General features: G+C 47.5%; 1 protein-coding gene across 14 annotated transcripts in view; it reads left to right on the forward strand.

Annotated features, from left to right (window-relative positions):
* The window catches only part of LOC1272172 (signal transducer and transcription activator), a 42057-nt gene that overhangs the window by 9353 nt on the left and 11466 nt on the right, over positions 1–21238 (forward strand). For 4 of the 14 annotated variants that reach the window (XM_061655353.1, XM_061655366.1, XM_061655304.1 and 1 more), the window contains exons 3-8: positions 14121–14545; positions 14627–15600; positions 15676–15799; positions 16131–16254; positions 16336–16825; positions 16918–17257. In XM_061655353.1, the coding sequence (XP_061511337.1) occupies positions 14418–14545; positions 14627–15600; positions 15676–15799; positions 16131–16254; positions 16336–16825; positions 16918–17257 (2180 nt within the window). In that variant the 5' untranslated portion in view covers positions 14121–14417. Of the gene's footprint in view, positions 1–3318; positions 3494–4420; positions 4927–7901; positions 8026–13857; positions 14040–14120; positions 14546–14626; positions 15601–15675; positions 15800–16130; positions 16255–16335; positions 16826–16917; positions 17258–17670; positions 17689–18793; positions 20717–21238 lie in introns of those variants that run through there. The other 10 variants (XM_061655385.1, XM_061655325.1, XM_061655372.1 and 7 more) reach the window with 8 other exon arrangements.

Here is a 21238-nt window from a genome sequence, read left to right on the forward strand (position 1 = left end):
AATTATTAATGACGCGCATTCACTAAAAAGCAAACTATATTCGCTCTTCGCTTTTCCAGCATTGCGCCCACTGCATCGTTTCTGCCCCTCCCGTTTTGTGTTGCTCTTCCTTCCATCGTCTCCTTCCCCGGATTACATCCTTACATGGTTCTAAAAATAATGCTCGAGCTCCGTTCTCTCTCTCTCTCTCTCTCTCTGGATCCATGCTGGTGCGAAAGAGGCTCTCATTCGCTCGTTCGCTCGAGGCAGCGGCAGCGCCAAGCCCTTGCCTGGCTGGTGTATCCTGGTTTGTGCAGGCGCGTCCTTTTGACCGATTTCCAATTTGCCCAGCCCAGCAGCGCTGCGAGAGTGCCGCGCACCACCCCCGGTGCCCACTCGCGAATCCCCTTCCCCCGTGCTCCATTCACAGCCGGTCGGTCACTCATTGCACTCTCACTCTCTCACAGGACGACGATTGCTCCCGAAGTAAGTCCCCCGCTGCTGCTCCGGTTGCGAATAGCAACAGGCGTTTTTAGAGCTTCTCGCGTAACCCCCTCCCCCCCCCCCCTCACCTACCCTATCGCTGAACACATCAATTCAGAATTTCGAACTCGATGGCACTGCCCTCTTCTTCCCGCACGACGGACCCCGCCAAGCTCCTGCGAACGAGCGGGAAAGCCCGGGAAATTGAGCGCGCGCGGCCCGCCTTTGTAAAGCCATCTCCGGGAAAAGTTGTGAGTGTTTTTGTTGTTGTTGTTGTTGTTGTTGTTGGTGTGTACTTTCCGGTGGAAAGTAAGCTCCCGGATCTAGAGGAAGATGTTATTTTAAATGGCACAGGAAGGGGGAAGTGATTTGACATTTCCTTTCTCTCGTCCTGGTGCCTGTGTGGCTTTTTTTTCTTCAATTTTTATATCTCTTTTGATTCGCGTTTTTGCTTTGTTTTTGTTTTTCAATCATTGATCATAATTTGTTTAGTTTTGTTTCGTTCCTCCTTCACGCCCCTTCTTTCCCCATTGCCCAATCGTGCTCGAAAAGGGACCAAACAATGATACAGTGTTTTCCAGGCGTTTCTCATTGGCGGACACTTCCTTGGCTCTTTCTTATGGGAAGTGAACTTCAAATGATGGTAATTGGTAAATGGTACGCTTATTGGACAGGCTCCTTCGAAATTCTTATTGGCAGTGTCCACCAAGGTTGCTGTAGAGAGTCCAATTCCCATTACATTACCATTCACTTCGTGTAAGAAAGGCTCAATAAAGTGTCCCGCAGCTATGAGAGCTCCTGGAAAACCCTGTAACGAGCGAAGAAGGAGAGTGCACTAGAGGGGGTGTGGGAGCACGCACTACACACCTGGGCGCTCGCTAATTGCTACTTTTTCGTTCGACGAAGCTGCGCCTCTTCCTCTCTCTCTCTCTCTCTCTTAACTTACTTTTGGTGCGTGCTTTCGGTGGGAAAAACCCACCCCCGAGCTGGAGCCGGAAAAACCAACCCTAATTTGGTGGCGATCTGCCTTTACTACACCCGTTGGTCGTCCCCATCACGAAGTAAAATTCATCGCCGTGGCGCCGGCGACAAAGATTGGTCAAAATTTAATGCCTCCTCTTGCAAACCCCCCCTCCCCCCCCTCCCCCTCGTCAAGGGTTGAAGCAAGAGCCACAGTGAAATGAATTAATTGTTTGCCTTTTTCCCGGACGAGTGGGCACGGCTGTTTTATTTAGCCGAAATGAAAATGCAGAAATGTCGGGAAAACCAACATCAAATAATAAATTCGTAGGCAGCAGCAGCAGCAGCACATGTAGGCACACAGAGGCGTAGCGTTTTCATTAATTGCTGCCGGGTTATTTATTTATTTACTTATACCCCGCGCTCCACAGTTTTATGGTTGACCGAACGAACCGTTCGAGCGTTTTTGTTGCATTTTGGGAAGGTTGTTTTCTTATTGGAGCGATTTTGCCGTGGACGTAATGTTTCAACGACGCCTGCACAGGGCTAAGCTGGAGAAGGGAACGTGCGCCGTGTGTCAGTCTCAGTGTGATAGGCGCACAACCTGTGGAAAGTCGTCTACCTGACACAAACCCAACATTAGACAAGTGTGTGATGCACCAAAAGCACCCCAAAAGCACTGAAAACCGAAGGAAATTATTAACGAACCAAACAAACAGTGTTCAGCGAATTGTTTTGTCTCGCGCAGTACTGTCCCGTCTAGGTGTGGTGTGTGTTTGTGTGTACCGGCTGGTTAGTAGGCGTATGCGTCGGGATACGCCTCTGCTCCCTTCATGTAGCCCTCTCTGCCACTGTCTTGCCGTTTGGCGTCTGGAACGTTGAGAGAGGTGTGGAGTACTTGTTATCGTGTCCCTTGTTCTAGTTTTCTTTTTTCGATTTCTATGCCTTGGAGTATGTTTTTTTTGTTTTGTTTGGTGAGTTCCAAAATGCTCTCACTTTTCTTGCGCCTTGTTACACCGTCCAGAACTCACGCTGTAACTGTACGGAAAACACAGTTGGCGTGTTGTGGCGGCAATTGGGGACATTATTATTATTATTTTTTTTTTTTTTTGGAGGGAGAAAATTCAATAATCCAACCTGAACAAACGATGATTTTTGTTGCGTTGGAATGTGCAAAAAATTGCTTACTCGAAGCGTTTCGCTTCCAAAAACTGAAGCGTTTACTGAGTTTTTTTTTTAAATGAAATATCGCCGGCTTAGGACTGACGCTATAGTAGATGCATAATGGAAGCCTTTCCCCCCCCCCCCCCCTCCCAGTGCTAGAACACTGGAAGTAGCAGGCGTTTTAAGCGTTTTTTTCTTGAATTATATGGAATAGTTGCGTCGAAGTTGGCCCAAAAAACGCTTCACTGTTAGTGTGTAAGTAATTCTAAACTCTTCTGGTGTAGCGTTAACTCTTTAAAGCAGTTCATTTCAATCATAAATTAAATAAAAAAATGAAGAGAAAGCGCTGCTGGCGTTGGTGAGTAATAAAATTGCTATTTTTTTTTTTAGCACTGGACCCTACCAAGCGTGTTAAGCGTTTCGGGCAAAACTAGCTTAGTAGATACTGAGAACAACACGGAACGCTGTGTTTGCCGGAAAAGGCTCGCACACAAAATCCGGGTAGTGTTCGCACAATTTTCCTATTCTTTCACCCCAAATACCGTTGGCGGGGGCAACCGGCAAACGCGAGACCGTGCGTGAGTGACCCCGTGCAAACTGTGTGTGTGTGTGTGTGTTTGTGGGTAGCAGCCGCGCATGAAAGAGAGAGAGAGAGAGAGAGAGAGAGAGAGCCCAGCCCCACCGTGTGTGGCGCGGGCTCCGGTATAAAAGCGTACTGTTCGGCCGGCCGCTCACGTCAGTACGGTACGGGATGTTGTAACGCATCGACGCGCGGTGCGTACTCTGGGTTACACTGTGCTGTATATGTACGTGTGTGTATGTGTGTGTGTGAGCGCGTGTGTGTTGATGAGCCCATAAAATGCGTGTCGCGAGCGCGTGCTAAACCACACCAGCAAAGCAAAGCCAGGTCCGTCTAACTGTGTGTTTGTGTAGTTGTACTTGTGTGTGTGTGTGTGTGTGTGTGTGTGTGTGTGTGTGTGTGTGTGTGTGTGTGTACCTTAATCCCATTCGTCCATAGGGGGGGGAATGGGGGTGGTGTGTTCTGAAGGGTTTGCACAGCGTGTTTCCCTATCGCACCGAAATGTAGGCTCGCGCGCCCGAGAAGACGGCAAAATGAAACATTGCCTTTCCTGCGGCCACCGGGCATTGGCATACTAGCAAACTCGGAGCATTTTCAAGGCAGAGCCACCGAGCTTAGCTTAGAACTTAAAGCGTTCCCTGCACACCTATTGGTTTTGCCACTTAGCGGTCACTCCGCGGTGGCTCCTCGGCAAGCTGCGAGGAAAGATGGTTCCTGTTGTTTTTTTTTTCTTTGTATGCTCTTTTTCAGTTTGATTTTCCATGTACGGTCGAAATTGGTACATTTTTCGGTGCTTTGAGCACCCTTCCTCCTTCCCTCCCTTCCCTGCTGCCACGCTCAAGCGTACTTGCGCATAACCGAAGAACCAAAGTCGCTCAAAAAGCGCAACACGTAGCCCCAGCCGCAACACACACACACGACCAGCGGGGGTGGAGAAGGCCATATTTCCTGTTGCGCGCTGCAACTGTGTGTGTGTGTGTGTTGGTGGCTGTGTGCGCGCATTGGTGAACACACGGATGCAGTTAAAATGTTGGCGGTTTAAAATGCGATTTAATTTGCATAATTGATAAAGTTCACGGCGTTTTGCTGTGGGGGGGCAAGAAGATGGAGAACAGAGAGAGAGAGAGAGAGAAAAAGAGAAAAAGAGAGATAGAGTGAGGTGTGTGATGGGGCATGTTGCATCGGTTAGTAGCGTGTGTGTGTGCTGTGTTGTTATAGCAGCTGGAGCATTTTTTTATTTTACTTCTAGCTCTCTGTATAGGGGAGTTGGGGGGGGGGGGGGAGGGGTCGGATTTGCTCCTGCACTTGAGCGGATGAGCAACAGATATCCCCACATCCGGGGTTTGTGAACAGAGAGTGAGAGCGTGGCAGAGAGCGGGTAAGTTGACACACCAGCAGGTGAAGAGCAGACGGAGGCTCCGCTGATGATGACGTCACGACAGTGTCGCACGGATGCCCGGTGCGCTCGGGAGAGCAGCTCACCATGACAACGGCCCAGGGTCCTCGAATGCAACCGTGTGGTGGTCCCGTTTCGCCCATCAAACGTTCGACCATCAACCAACCAGCCGCCCTCTGCGATGCTCTCGTGTCGAGCTTGAAACACAGGGAGGGAACCGGTGGCTTGATTTAACTGGCCAGAATGTTCGGATCGGTTTCCACCGTTGGTTTTGCACTGAAATTGTGTCCCCAGAATGTTACCCAGAATCTTCGCAAGAGCAGCTGCTTAACACTAGAACTACCGGATCAGTGTCTGGTGACTGGTAACGCTTAAATTCGACTAGCTACATAGTAATCATAAGCAACAGTGTGACATGAGATGAGAATGTATTTCAAATCAATCCAAAATTAAGCTGATTGTTGTAATGTCTTTTGCAACAATTGCTAGCAAATTGGGCCAGAAACGCTTAAAACGCTTGGCAGTAGTTCTAGTGTTAAACCCTCTCGAGCAATTGTCCTTAAATTTGTAACTTATTTACTTTATTTGAGTTATCTTCCACTTAATCATTAAAATAAAAATCTCAACAAAACCCCATTCCACTCCTCCTTCCGCTTGTAATGTGTACTGTAATGGTAGTAGCAGTAGCCCAGCGCAACGTGGTTTGCCCCCGTGAGTGCCGGTGAGTGGCGCACACGCTTGCGTTGCGGGCTCTCACCACTCATCAGTGGCACAATTAGTAAATGATGCTGCGAATCATCCCTTTTTCGTTTGTGTTCGGCCGTGTTCGATAACTCTACCATTCACCCACTTCAAAAAGGGGGTGGGGGAGGGGGGCAAACAAAAAAGGCCACGAACAACGCCTAGTAGTTCTGGGGATTTGTTTGTGTGTTTTTTTTTTTGGATTTCTCTCTCTCTTTCTTGGTCTCTCTCTGTCTCTCTTGTTCTCCCCTGGGAAATCTAACTTTTCAGTTCCGGTTTATTGCAGGACGACATTACGTCTTTTACTTTTCTGCTCTCGTTTTCCCTCTCTCTCTCTCTCTCTCTCTCTCTCTCTCTCTCTCTCTCTCCGTCTTCTTCGCTATGCATTACAATCTATCTTTCTCGCTCGGTACTGCTGGAAGAAATACAAAAAAAAGCAATTTTAACACATTGTAATAATGTTGGTAATAATTTTCCCTTTTTCAAATGTGTCCCATGCTCATCCATGATTAATGTTGGAACCTGTTCGCGCGGCTAACAAGTGGTGTGTGTGTGTGTGTGTGTGTGTGTTTTGCCCGGGCCCCATTATTACAGCACGACCGCGCTCCCCTTCTTGTCGTCGGTTTGTGAGTGTCCTTTTTTTGTTGTTGTTCACCCCGGTAGATTCCCTGTAGTCCAAAAAAAGAGAAGAAAAAGGTTCTCTAAAGGTTCTCCGTTTTTCGAGGGGCTGTTTTGCTGTGTGGCCCTGCCCCGGGAAGCATGCGCCCTTATTACACAGCAGCTGATAGGGGCACACACACACACACAAACACACAGAGTGTTCGATAAAGAGAGAAATTGGGAGAAAGAGAGGCAATAGTGTGTTGTTATCGACCCCCCATCCCCGGATGGTTTGATTTACTGCTTTTTTGCCCTCTGGTTTTTGGTTTTTGGATCTCAACAGAGAGAGAGCTGTTAAGAAGATCGAACCCCCCATTTGCATGTTTCTCCGGTCCGGCTGTTGAGGATTGTGTCCTGCGCGCAATCGTGCCCCGGGCACTAATGGGGAGGGGGAGGAAAAGGGCTATAAAGGGAGGGGGAAGGGGAGATGCAAATACAAGAGAGTGTGTGAGAGAGAGAGAGAGAGGAACTCTCGCGAGGTTTGATGAATTTAGGTCAGCGCAGCTTCCCAGGGCTGGCCGGGCGGCAAGGATTCGGCGCTTGCTCTCCGCCGTTCCCTTGCTGTTCCTGTCTCTGTCACCGTAAAATGATGTTTTGTATCTTCTTCATCTTGCACGAATGTATCCTTAACAAAAGCAACAGGTTGGATGGTTTCTTTTTTATTTTTTTCTTCTGCGCCCTGCCCGCTGTGACTGCTGCCGTTTTCCTTCACTTGCTTATATTGGCTCCCAACGCAAGCACACACAGAGAAACACACCGTGGCCGAGCAGGGCAGTGGCGCGCTAATTTGTGGCGCCTGCAGCACACCAAACCCATCTCCCACGCACTTTTCCTCAGCTGTGTTTTCATCTAATTAGTAACAGTTTTCCCCCATCTTCCTTCCCTTCCTTTGCTTTGCACGAGCGGCTTTCCGCCCAACAATTGGTATCCAAGCGCGCGCATTTCAATTAACTTCGCGAGTGGGCAGCAGGGGGGGGGGGGGGTTGGGATGTCTTTTTTGCTTCAATTAATCATTGTAGCTTATTGGTTTTTCTGCGCTGCCCTGCCCCCGGTCCACATGGCAACGGGAAATGGCGAAGGTGTCGCTTTTTTCCTTGATTTCCGCGACTCTGCTCTTCGCCACGCTCTTTTGGGTGGGAGTGGTGGTGGTGTAATAGGTTGCCAATCATCATGGCCCCGTGTTTGATGGTGGAGCCTTTTCCGCGTAACGGCAAATCGATGTGTGGGGCTTTTTTGTGCTGCTCGGGGGGCGTTGGTTGACTTTCCTGGAGGATGCTGTGGCTGTGCCGAATACCTAACAGAGGAAGGTATGTAGCAACAACAACAAAAAAAGAGGCGAAGGATGACACAAAAAGAAGACAGCGTGTGCTGGGCCACATGAATGGTTAGGTACGAAAAACGCAAGCTTTGTAAGTGTCATTGAGACGTCAATATTGCCCGGCAGGGGGCGTACAAATGCTAGGTGCTTGAGATAGGAAAGAAAAAAACACAATTTCAATACAACGAAAGGTATCTGAATTGTCAGGGTCTTCTTCTCGGTTCTGACACACGAATACACAAGTAGGAAAAACAAACCGTCAAAACAACCTTCGATGAGTTTGACTAAATAGTTGTTAATTGTTCTGCTCAGTTTGGCCTTTCAACGTTTTTTTTACGAGCCAATTGTTAAGCTCCTTCCACCTTCTCCTCCCGCGCTATTGACGCTTCTTGCCGCTAGAATGGCTCCAATTTATCACACTTAAGAGCCCTGGAGTAATTTTCATCGATTTGATAACAGATACGAATGTAAATAATCTCACTAAAGATGCAAATAAAGCTAGCGTGGAAGTGGGAAAGAGGGTTAAGGTATTTTGGCAAAGTTTTTACTGCAGAATCTTGACAAAGGATGACTCATAATGCCTAAACACATGTCATTGGAACTCAAAATGGGAAGATCAAAGTGCGCAATTACAGCCGGCAATTAAAGATCCGGTCAAAACTTGAAAGAATTTTTCGCTTTTTTGTGTCACGTCCTGTCCGGTCAGCTCATCATCAGGGCTGTTATGCTATGGAGAAAAAAATGGTAATAAATAAACGCGAGTTATTTAATGAGCTTTCGTCCATGAACTTCTTGCTTTAATGGATTTTGTTTTGTTTGACGCATTAAAGAGCGTAAAAAATTCTCAGTTATCAGGGATTCGCTTTGAAATGAAATCTTTGTCTCGTTCATCTTCTGTCTCAACCGAGCTTTCCGGGGGGAGATTTGAATTTGACATGCAATTGATGTTTTACACGTCGAACAATTCAATTGCCACCTGTCGTATGATGCTGATAACTAATAATGGTTATAATTCAGAATTCAAACTTAAATGGCACTTCTACGTCCCTGTTTAAAATTCTTCCCCTTCACGCTAGCTCCAATTTGCTGCCTAAGCGATGGGAGGGTTTAAAAATACTTGACACATGACACAGAGGAGATATTACACACGGCACGGCAAGTGCAGTGCGCACAGCAGCGTGGCTTTCAGTAGGTCAGATTGCGTTAGAAATTAAATCATTTAATGATTAAATCAATCGAGAATTGTGTGACGCGCGGGACATGAGATTACGAGCGAAGAGATTATGCTGCACACTAGTGGTGGGAGTTCGGAATCGGACCTACCCGATTCCGATTCCGTATTCGGAATCAATTCCGGAGCCGATTCCGATGCTGGAATCGATTCCGATTCCGGAGCCGATTCCGGAGCCGATTCCGGAGCCGATTCCGGAGTCGATTCCGGATCCGATTCCGGAGCCGATTCCGGAGTCGATTCCGGAGCCGATTCCGGAGCCGATTCCGGAGTCGATTCCGGAGCCGATTCCGGAACCGATTCCAGAGTTGGCTCCGGAGCCGATTCCGGTGTTGACTCCGGAGCAAAATCAGTCCGGGAATCTCCATGAGAATGGATCTTTTACAAGTAAATTTGGATTTTTGCGGTTAGCAATACGTAGTATGATTGGATCCAAACGCCTTTTTTTATGGCGATGCCGAAACTGACTCCGTTTGGTAGCTGATTCTAATTTATGAGCCATTTCCGATTCGAAAGCCGACTTCGATTCCGGAACCGATTCCGGAGTCGATTCCGGAACCGATTCCTATTCCGGAGCCGATTCCGAAATCAATTCTGGAGTCGATTCCGGAGTCGATTCCGATTCCGGAGCCGATTCCGGAATCGATTCCGGAAACTGATTCCGGACCTACTATCCGGAATCGATTCCAGAAAACTGCGGAGCTAGCCGGAATCGATTCCGATAAAAACTTCATTTTTCCCATCACTACTGCACACAGACACAAGGGGGTTTTCAATCCACCAGCCGTGGCTTGGTAAAAGCTGCACGCTCGAAGAAGCAATTTTGTTTGCGTACTCTTGAAGTGCAAGACCGGGACCCCCCCGGCCAGTGATCAAGTGTAGTGTTGGGTTGCATGCATCTTTCGTTGAGATTCATTCATATGAAGATTCAGTGATGAGTGATTCGAATCTCGAGTCGAACATTCAACGATTCATTAATTTCTAAAGATTCGCGAATTTCCAAGGATTCATGAATCTCTAAAGATTCGCGAATCTCCAAGGATTCATGAATCTTTAAAGATTCGCGAATTTCCAAGGATTCATGAATCTCTTAAGATTCACGATTCTATAAGACTCACAAATCCATTAAAATCCATATATCTTTAAGGATTCATTAATCTTTAGAGATGTATGATTTCCAAAACATAGAATTTGCCCAATCCCACCCTAAAATTGCCCGTTGTCGGCTCAAGCCTCGCATGGACCATCTCCCCGTAGCAAAACAAACTATCAAAAACAAATCCTGTATATGGTGGCATGACCACATAGGTTGTTACGCTTAGAATAAGAACAATAAAAAGCCCCAGCACTTTGATTCTTTAGAGATTCGTGAATCTTTCGAGATTAATGAATCTTTTGATCCTTGAATTTTTCGATATTCAATCCTTGAAGATTCGTAAATCCTTGAGGATTCACGAATCTTTGAGATTCATGAACCTTTTCAACCGAGATTCAGATTCATTGAATAATTCCAAAGATTCATTCAGATTCCTGAATCTGAATCTGATTTACCCAACACTAATCAAGTGTGCCAAGTATAGGACCTCGAAAACTCATGTCATAATCAGTCAGTAATCTCCAATTCAAACTCACTGTTCTGCTAAATAGTTTGTATTTTTCAATTACCTTTGTGTGCCAACCATCGGCTACTTTTCGAAGCAGCATAGCGTCAATGCAACACGTCAGCGCCTAGCCCCAGGTCCTGCTTCGCCAACACACAGACGCCGTTCAGCCTTTTTTTTCCCAAAGGTTCAAGAAAGGTTCAATGTTTGTGCTATCGATTAGTCAGCAGAGCATTATTGTGTTTATGTGTTGTGCTCAGCAGTCCCTTCCACTGCGCGGTGAAGGTGTGTGTTGGGGGACTTGCCCATACGTACCGGCAGTTCTATAAACAATTCCTGGTATATTGACCCCTGGCGATTCACTTTTTCCCTTGGCCTGTTTCGTTTCTGGAACCCCGCTCGGCTGCAACCAGAAACTTCTCTTCCTAACGGGAGAGGCCTCAGAACCTACACCCTCCGCGCAAGCCCCCCCCGAAATCTCCCCCGCCACACATCAAACAACTCACCCCCTGTGCGCGGTCCCTATTTTATTTATGCCCGCGTTTGTGTGCCGATGTGCGTAATTCGATATGTGTTTTGCTCGGCACTCGGGCTCTCAGCCCCGCCCGCGACCCCCTTTTCGAGCCTTTTGTCGTGAACGTGCCTGCTCAGCGAAACGGTGGTGGTGCCATTTGGTGCTTCTTTGTGTTTTTGTTTAGAGCACAGATGCAGATTCACGGAGGGTGGATGAGAGCGGTGGAGCGCGCACAAACGCTTGTACCACGGAAAAAAGGACCGGTGCACCGGCATCGATACACATCCACAGCCTTTTCCACGGAATGAAACCGCGCGCGATGGCTTAATTTTCTTGACCAGTGGGTTTTTTGTTATTGTTGCTGCTGCTGCTGCTGGGTGGTGGTGGAGTTGCGGGGTGGCGCACCAACATCGCGCTCCGTTTCTGTAAACACAAGTGCACCGAGTTTCTAATCGTGGAGGAGGAGAGTTTGCTTTGTGCATTTCTCTCAACTTGTGTGTTTAAAAGTACTAAATTATGATGTTAAAATTGAGTGTAATTTGGTAGTTTCGGCATCCAAATAATGATCGTTGGGGGTATCCCGCAATGTTGCGCAAAAAATGACTGTTCTGGGTTTTGGTGAAAAATTAGAGTTAAGCTTAACCAGAGCTTCTAATCATCCTTCAGCCCCACAGTGTGCAAGAAAGAAGCAGTCCTTAATTCAGGTTCCAAACGATCCAAACGATAATTTGGTAACTCTCAAAATTTTTTGAGAAACCTTTCAAAAAACTCTAAGAAACCCTTTAATACATTTCCTAAATTTGTAAATTGATGTTTCCAGTTGGTTTTTACTTTATCTTGTTTGAAACATGTGTGCTCTAGCAGAAAAAAACAACAAAAATCAATCACACATTCGCTAACCTGTTCCAGTTCCTGAGGCTTTGCTGAGAATGTGTCGTGTGATGACGTCATTTCAGCCGATAAATTTCAAACTTCATAAAAAATACAATACACTGCCTAGAATCGTAACATCTCCTTCAGATGAAGCAGGAAGAATCACACTACTCTAGTTCTAGATAATCTTCTCCTTCACGCTTCAATGAGTCTCGCCCATCCTCCCCCCTCTGCCTGATCACCCTGAAATTAACGTGAGAAAGGGCAATAGTTAGAGCGTAAAAACAAAATCAATACCGCAAATGCAAATTAACTCGAACCTTATTGAACAATCGAACCGTTTTTTATCTATTCTGTGTGAGACAGATTGCAAAGGATCGCCAATCACACTTCGTTAAAATAGCAACCAGCACCGCTGGCAATGGTAATAAATTACAATCACCGGCAACATAAGAGTGGGCGGGAGCGGGGGGATGAAGTGCTATAAAAAAAGCTCTCCATCTCAAGCTCATTCCTCGATGGAAGTTCCAAAATTAGACCCTCCACAATCACACCCCAAGACCACAGTAATGTTGAGGCGCGTTGAATTATCGATTATCTGATTTCTCTCTCTCTCTCTATCTCTCTATCCGCCAATAAAAATCAAACTCGTCTCACGGGGAGCGATAATTTTGGAGCTGGCGCTAAAAATAACATATAGCACACATACACACACACCCCGCGAAGAATAACAAGAGTGGCCATTCATCGCATCAGGTTCGCGGCCTAAAAGTAACGGCGCGCTCTAACACAATTTACACAATTTCCCTTTTTCCGCTGCCTTTTTTTTTCGCTCCATTTAAAACCGGAAACAACCCTACCCCCACCTCCAATCCCTCACCCTGTTTCCTGTTTTGCTGTTGCAAGGTCAAGCGTGTGTGTGTGTGAGGTGACGATGACGAGAAGGACCTTCTCGGTTGTTTGCTACTTTCTACTCACAGCACGAAAGGAACGGAGTAAACAACGACACGCTTTTAAAAATTTCTTTACAGCTTTTGGAGAGACGGGGGTAGGGGAGGGCCGGAAGAGTGTTGGAGGAGTGGAAGGAGAGTTTGCTAAACATGCCTCCCGGGTTGTGATTAGCTCTAGAACACGCGGACTCGCTGCAATCAATAAGTGACGCGCCGCGGCCCTAAACAACGACACAAAAACAACAACAACAACAAGCAAACTTCCTGGAAATTGCATCGGGGACGCTAGCAAAACGGGGGGGGGGGGGGGGGGGGGGGCTTGGAATGAGGGGAGGTGCAGAAAGGAGAACCGGAACCGGTGGGAGAAGGAGGAGGAGGAGGAGGAGGATGCATTTATATAGTTGCCCCCTTGCACGCAGACCCGTACCGTGGGACCTACGGGAGAGCACTGTTCAACGGGGGTCCGGGGGTCTTGTAACATCTTTGCCACACGATTGGAACGTTTGGGTCCTTCGGCAGGCATTAGAATGCACGCATGCACTTGCCGACCCTCCGCCACACTGTGCGGTAAATCCCCGGGCAGGCCTGTTTTCGATCATCTTGATGCGATACACACACACACACACACACACACATGCACATCAGTGGGCGGCAAACTATTACTGCGCAACTGATTATGCAGTTTGGAAGGGGTAAATCGTGATGCAGTAGACGAAGAACGCTCCAGAGCGCAGACGACGAACGTCTCAGGATGATACGAAAATTTGAGGTTAGACCTCCACAGTAGATGTGTGATGAAGATATTCCACTGAGACATCAAGAAGACACTTGCAGTATGTCAGAATGTCATTTCCAATCAATTAAAAACAGTTGAAATGATCCAAAACGTGAACACAGATGACGAAAGTTGCTGGTTTACTTGTGAGCAAGTGCTCCAATGGCTTTCCCCACTCAATCCATTCTGCTGTAGCATAACCAAAATGAATGTTGTCAATGTGCCAATCACAAGAATATCTCCTTGGTGAGGCTCTAACCTTAAGCAGTTCAATATCGGAATGGTCTCTTCACTTTCTACCTTTGTGGATTGATGTAAGTTCCAAGTCGTCAAATGGCATTGCCGACCCCTGGCTGGGCAGGGGGAGAGGCGGCAGTTCGTGCAGCGAATAATAGTTCACGCGCCACACTTGCCCTCTCTGCCTAACAGGTCCAAGTGTCGGTGTGTCTCTGTGTGCATAATAGCAGCGGCGTTCAAGTGCAGTACCCTCAGCCCCAACTCCATCTCACCCTTTTCGCCGTAGACTTATCGGTTCCACGATCGGTCGCTGTGTGCGTGCGAGCGTTCTACTACACAGGGTGGTGGGGGTGGCGTTCTAGCAAGTCGGCGGATAGACAAATGTAGTTCAAACTGGAAAGTCTCGAACAAGAAACAACAAATGCGCACACCCCGATAGATAGACCGTTGCTGACGTGCTAAACTGTATTTTGCACTGCACTTTGCTGCAGCTGCTGGGAGGTGGTGGGAGGGCAGAGTTGAAAAAAAAATACGGGCGGATGTGCAGGCTCGAGTCTCTCGATATATATATGTGTGTGTGTATGTGTCTCTGTGTGCATGTTTGGTGCAAATACACTCAACACTAATCTTAATGTTACTCTCCATTTTCCCTTTGCAGCGCCCAGTCGTGCTTCATTAGAGCGGGACCGTTTTGGCGTGCCGGTAATTAAAGCGAATCACGGACGGAAAGCTCTCAGAACCAAACGGTTGTTTGGATCGATCGCCGCAGCAACAGCCAGGCGCAGCGACACGCTCACTCACCAACAACCGCCTGCTTGGTGTGGCGTTGGTGTTGTCCGCTCTCCAACCTCCCCCCATTTTGCGGGCGCGAAGGTCGTGTGTGCAATAAGTAAGGGAAGGAAGCGTACATAAAAAGAGCAGGAAGAAGCCAAAAACAACCCCAACGGCCGGCAAGATGTCACTGTGGGCCCGGGTGAACCAGCTGCCGCAGCCGATCCTGGAGCAGATACGCTTCATCTACGGCAGCAACTTTCCGATCGAGGTGCGGCACTACCTGGCAGACTGGATCGAGGAACGATTGCTGTAAGCATGCTCTGCGAAGCGAAGGCGTCCGATATGAAATGATCAAATTCACCTTATTCCTTTTCCCCCCCCACTCCACAGCAACGCGCCGGTGTACACGAACGACCAGGAGGCGGTGTACGAGCAGGATGCGGCCAACTTTCTCAACCAGCTCATCATGGAGCTGGAGCGGACGGCGATCAACCTGCCGGAGAGCAACTTCACGATCAAGATACGGCTGAACGAGTCGGCCCGGAACTTCCGCCAGCTGTTCTCGCACAATCCGGCCCAGCTGTACCAGCACCTGATGAACTGTCTGCACCGGGAGCGCCAGTGCGTCGCCTACCCGGACGAGTGCGTGAACGTGCAGGACCCGGAGGTGACGGAGGTGTTCAACGCGGTCCAGCAGCTGCAGATCATGGTGCGCACGAACGAGAACGACAACCGGAACCTGATGAAGGAGTACGAGCATCTGCTGCTGGAGGTGCACGAGCTGCAGAAAAACCGGGCCCAGCTGGAGACGATCGAGAACGCGGAGATGCGGGCGCACGCGCACAACCAGCTCGCCCAGCACCAGAAGATGGTGAACGATCGGCTGCAGCTGTGCACCGGGAAGCGGCTCGCGCTCGTCGACGGCTTCCGCAAGACGATCCTCATCACGGACGAGGTGCAGAACAAGGTGCTGAACAAGTATCTGTCGCAGTGGAAGATTAACCAGGGCTTTGCCGGCAACGGGGCGTCGATGATGAGCGCGAGCAACCTCGACACGATACAGGCGTGGTGCGAAAGCCTGGCCGAGATCATCTGGAGCACCAAGGATCAGATCCGGCTGGCGATCAAGAACAAGTCGAAGCTGCACGTCGAGCAGGAGGACGTGCCGGACCTGCTGCCGCAGGCGATGGTCGACGTGACCAACCTGCTGAAGATGCTCATTACCAACACGTTCATCATCGAGAAGCAGCCGCCGCAGGTGATGAAGACGAACACGCGGTTCGCCGCGACGGTCCGGCTGCTCGTCGGCAACACGCTCAACATCAAGATGGTCAACCCGCAAGTGAAGGTGTCCATCATTTCCGGTGAGTGGGTTGGTGGGTGTGGGTACCGTTGTGCGATGGGACGACCTTACGATTGACGCTTTTCGTACCTTACAGAGGCACAGGCACAGCAGACGCAACAGACCAACAAAGCTTCCGAGCAGTCGTGCGGCGAAATCATGAACAACATCGGCAATCTGGAGTACAACGAAACGACCAAGCAGCTGTCAGTGAGCTTCAGGTAAGCAATTGAGACGCATTAGCATCAAATATATGAAAAATAAACTGCTCCAAACTAGAATTAGTATTAGAATTATCGTTTACCAGAGCAATACATAAAATTATAGAAGTGTTTTATGTTAACAACTGTGAACTTGATATCACGTCGACAGCAAAAAAATTATCAGCAGCACAAACGATATTGCTCGTTATTCAAGATTTTACTCGTTAAAAGGAGTTGAGCATTCAGACATTGAAAGTGACATTTTACAGCACTGGAATTTACTCATTAAGAGAAAAACTTATACATACGTAGTACAGTTTTAACGCCCTTATTTTCATCTCCTCACCAGAAACATGCAGTTGAAGAAGATCAAGCGCGCAGAGAAGAAGGGCACCGAGTGTGTGATGGATGAAAAGTTTGCGCTCCTGTTTCAGTCCAGCTTTGCCGTCGGCCATGGCGATCTCGTCTTTTCGGTCTGTATATAGCAGCACGCCCGTTAACGGAGCAAGCCATCGCTTACCCATTCACCTTCCCTCTCCACCCACGATTTGCAGGTATGGACCATCTCGCTGCCCGTGGTCGTGATCGTGCACGGCAACCAGGAGCCACAGTCGTGGGCCACCATCACCTGGGACAATGCGTTCGCGGACATCAACCGGATCCCGTTCCAGGTGCCGGACAAGGTGATCTGGAACCAGCTGGCCGAGGCGCTCAACATGAAGTTCCGCGCGTCGACCGGACGTTCGCTCACGGCAGAGAATATGCACTTCCTGTGCGAGAAGGCGTTCAAAACGAACCTGCCGTTCCCGGTGCCGAACGATCTGACCATCATGTGGTCGCAGTTCTGCAAGGAGCCGATCCCGGACCGCTCGTTCACGTTCTGGGACTGGTTCTACGCGGCGATGAAGGTGACGCGCGAGCATCTGCGCGGCCCGTGGATGGACGGCAGCATTATCGGCTTCATACACAAGTCCAAGGCCGAGGACTATCTGCTCAAGTGCCCGCGCGGTACCTTTCTGTTGCGCTTCTCCGACAGCGAGCTCGGTAAGTGGGCGAGCGGCGCACCGCACAGCAGCCGTTTGGGGACTTTTGGAACCGAATCTGAAACGTTTTGTTTGCGGTTTGCACCATTTTAGGTGGCATTACCATCGCCTGGGTAAACGAGGGCAACGACGGGCAGCCCCAGATACTGCACATTCAGCCGTTCACGGCCAAAGACTTCTCCACCCGGTCGCTGTCCGACCGCATCCGCGACTTTGACGATCTCTTCTACCTGTACCCGAACAAGCCGAAGCACGAAGCGTTCGACCGGTACACGACGCCGGCCGGGCCGCCGCGCAACAAAAACTACATCGCGTCCGAGGTGCGGGCGGTACTGATGCCCGGCCCGACCAACAACCAGATGAACAGCTTCCCGAACACCCCGTCCTACAACATCCAGTCGCCGGATGCGTCCCGCGATACGCCCTCGACCGGGTAAGTACTGCTCCGGGGCAGGAGGCGCAGATGGAGGGAGCGAAAAGCGTATTCCGCCTTTCCTCCACGGGGCACGTCATTTTTGATCTTCATTTTCATCCTTTTTTACCTTGATTCGCTTTCTGCATGCGTAGATTCACCTGCGAAAGAGAAGAAAACGGGAGAGAAAAAGAGAGAGAGAGTAGGGATAGGAAAGCATGTACAAATCCTATTCCTACCTATGGAATGGAGGCTAAATAATGCATGTTTGTGTGAGCGAGAGAGAAAAAGATGGTTTGCGGGTGATGATGTTTAGTTTAGTTAATGTTGCCATTAGAAAACAAATCTCCATCCTCCCCATGTTCTCCTCTTTCGCAATGATTTCCCTATCCCCTTATGATTTATCAGTTTTATCGTTTCATCTTTCATTTCAGCATGAGAGCATATCATTGGTATTATTACTAAGTTTCTGTGCTTGCTCAACCCCTCCCCCCCCCCCCATTGCTGTTCTCCCCCATCTCTCATTACACTGTAGATAGATTGTAGATAGATATATGCTGCCTGGCATGATGCATGTTCCTGTAGCACACGCTTTTAAAACGATTTCTTTGTATTATTTTATGATTCGATTTTGTTGTCTGTTGACTCGTCGTTTTGACGAAACGGCTGTTGCAGACTGGTTTTTGTTGTTTGCTAGTATCAATGTTCTGAATGTTCAGCACCGTTAACAAACACAATTACGAAGCTTTCTCAACTGCTGTATTATCACTGCATCTGATGCTTATGAAAACATTTTTTTTTATTATGATGAATGTTGTTTTATAATGTGTACCATTCAAACAAGCAAAACACATTTATTATTTACATGTTATCCAAATTTTAAACATTTTTTTATACATCTTTCTTCTCAGTTTGTAACTACTTCCATTTTAACACTGTTTCTAGACGACAGCTTCTTGTGAAAGTTCATATGTACATAATGTTTTCTCATGCTGCTATGGCAAAAAGCCGTCATCTAGAAGTAGTGTAATTGAATATTCACAATCATCGTCGCCAAAATTTGGTCATATCGAACCAACTGAGTCTATTAGTAAAACGCGTGACATTTTTGTTTTAGTCTCATACGAGGACAATTTAAGAGACTATTTTTAATTCTTCAAAAAAACTTTTTTTTAATAAATATGCTTGAAATTCTTGTCTTGACTCAACTTAGTTGAAAATAATTTTTCAAAACAAAACAATGAAATTAATTTCCTCATGAAGAAAAGAAAAATACTAAAACCATTAATCTAATAGAATGTTACGCTGTGGTTTGATGTGATCATCCTCATACATTATTATTCGAGTTTTGTTGTAGGCATTTTTTTTGTGTGTGGTTGGTTGTAGTACATATATTGGTATTGGTTGGTGTAATATTAACACGTACCCTCCATGTTGTGTGTGTGTGTCTATGTTTGTGCCTGTGTGCATATTGCGTAAGACAATTTGGCCCGCACCCATCAAGGCACCGCTAACAAAAACCAAACCATTTCTTTCGTGTTGCTTTTCCATTTACAGCTATCAGAACAGTACGATTATGCACCTTTAGTCATTAAATTTATGCTAAGCGCTCCTCAATTAACACTAACCCAAACAACTAATACTACTACTACTACTACTACTGCACCGGGATGCGCGCGCGGACCGTAAGAAACAGTGGGAGAAACGGTGGGTGGCTGGCCGGCCGGAGGCGCTCCAGCGCGCGACGCCCCTTCCCAGCCGGCAGGAAGAAAGCAACAGAAAGTGGGGCCGAAAAGTATCTATGCACGATCGTTGCCTGCCGTCTTGCGCACACCTCATCCTATCTCCCACGTCCAACCCCGTCGCCACCACGTGTGTGCTGCGCGTCCGGTTTGTGTTTGTGACGCGGATATGGGTATGAGATGTGTTGCGCAGGGCGCGGTTGCGGGACGATGTTTAAAAACGATTTTCAATTAAATTGTGATGTATTGCCAAAAGCGCAGGAGAAAGTAGAAGTCATCCATAATTCAGCTGAGGAAGGAAATAGTAAAAGTAGAAGAAGAAAATAGCTAAAATGACTTGACCGCTTTTGCGCTGGTAGGTTCCTAGGATTCTCTATCCTTCACCAAGAGAGAGAGATAGAGAAAATTAGTGTGTATCGCTTATCGAACACCGCAAATCACAGTACCCTTAACACGAACGATAAAAAAAAACTCATAAATACCAAAGAGCAAACGAACTAAAGGGAAATGCATAGATGATTCCTGTCGTCTGTGTGTGACATCGCCAACCAAATGGAAAGGCGATTTGCAAAGAAAACACTTAAAACCCAATATCGATGCGATTTCATTGGTTCCCAAATATGTGTACTAAACAATGTCCTGTTGCAAACAACACTGTGTGTGTGTGTGTGTGGATGTGTAGATTGGATCCAATCCGGAACGAACCAAAGAGGGGAAAGAGTGTCGAAGTGCTCAAGTGAATGGAGTAAAAGAATAGCACACATGATAGCCTAAATACAACCGGTTTCAAGAACAGTTGATACTTGTCGATAAAGAAAACAAACATACAAAACAGTGCAACGCATCTGATTTCTTAAGAGCTTGATATAAATGAAACAATTATTATTATTATTATTATATATATACCTATATCTGAACACTGAAGTGTGGGTGTGTGACTGTGTGTTTAGCCCCAGAAGCCTAATGAATCGGGTTACCTACACATGGGCCCACCATCAAATTATATGCATGAGTTGTTTACAACCCACGGAAGGACACAAGCAGCACACTGTCTGTAAAACGTAGCTAATGGTAGAGCAGAAAAAATACTTCTATATATATATATATATATATATATGTCTTATATAAGTAGTAAATGGGACACCTCGGGAAGCTTTGCAAGAGTAGGAAACAAAAGAAGAAGAACAAAAAAGAAAACAACGAGCGGTTGTGAGGAGAGCGTGCCTCTTGATATAATAAGCATTTATATTGGTCGTGTTTTACAAACCCTCTAGAACTGCGGCGCTAGCAGCACCGCTTTGTAGTAGCAGCAGCAGCGACAAAATCTCTTAGACCGTTCGATAGGAACGCCGCAACAATTAGTAACTTGTCTGTGTATGTATGTGTGCGTTAAGAGCAACGTGCAAAATGCAGGACAAAAAAAAACATGCCATGTGTTACTGTGCGTGGTTGTGGGCTTTGCAGTTCTGTGCTACGGTGCTCCCCGCAAAACACAAGCGGAGAATCGCTTTTTCATGACTACCAGACCTGCTGTACTCTCTCAGCTAGTTTTACAGAAGCGTATATTACGTCACATAAGCTCCAGAAAGGTTGGACACCTCTGGCGGGCGCTATTCGAACCACAAACTATGGAAAGTACATTAAGAGGGAAAGGTCCATGAGTGCTGTGTGGCGTCTCGCTTTTCACGCGTTGTCCCCATGTCCTCCAAGGGGTGGGGGGGGGGGGGGGAGGGGGGTGCATGAACACATACACATTCATGTACACTAAAAAACCCCCTTTGGTGAAAAGGCGCCGGGTACAAGATGTTAATTGTGTGTGTTTATGTCCCTCGCCTCGTTTCTTACTGTTTACCTGCAACACTCATCTTGCTCGCTCGGTTTTCACTGTGACTGGAAAACACCCGGAAGAGTGGGGAGAGGAAAGTAACGGCTCCGCTTGCCTGTGTGTGTGTGGCGCTTTGCTTCGTGTGTGTGTGTGTGTGTGGTGTGGTGTCGCGGTTTTTGTGTGTTGTACGTCCAATCCATACCACCATTTTCAAACGCGGCGGCTCTGCTCTCTGGCACCCTTTGCGCTGTGTCTCACACTGTCTATCTTTCTCACTATATCTCTCTTTCATAAATCCACACACACACACCCACTACAATTGGAAGGACAGGCAGTGCAAAAAAAAGAAGAAATGCAATTAAAATGTTCCTTTCCTTCACGTGTTTTGTGCCATCTCTCATACCTTTCATTAAACCTATTTGAGCGCCAAAATCA

This window comes from Anopheles gambiae, chromosome X (assembly GCF_943734735.2).
Source record: "Anopheles gambiae chromosome X, idAnoGambNW_F1_1, whole genome shotgun sequence".
In the NCBI taxonomy this organism is placed as follows: domain Eukaryota; kingdom Metazoa; phylum Arthropoda; class Insecta; order Diptera; family Culicidae; genus Anopheles; species Anopheles gambiae.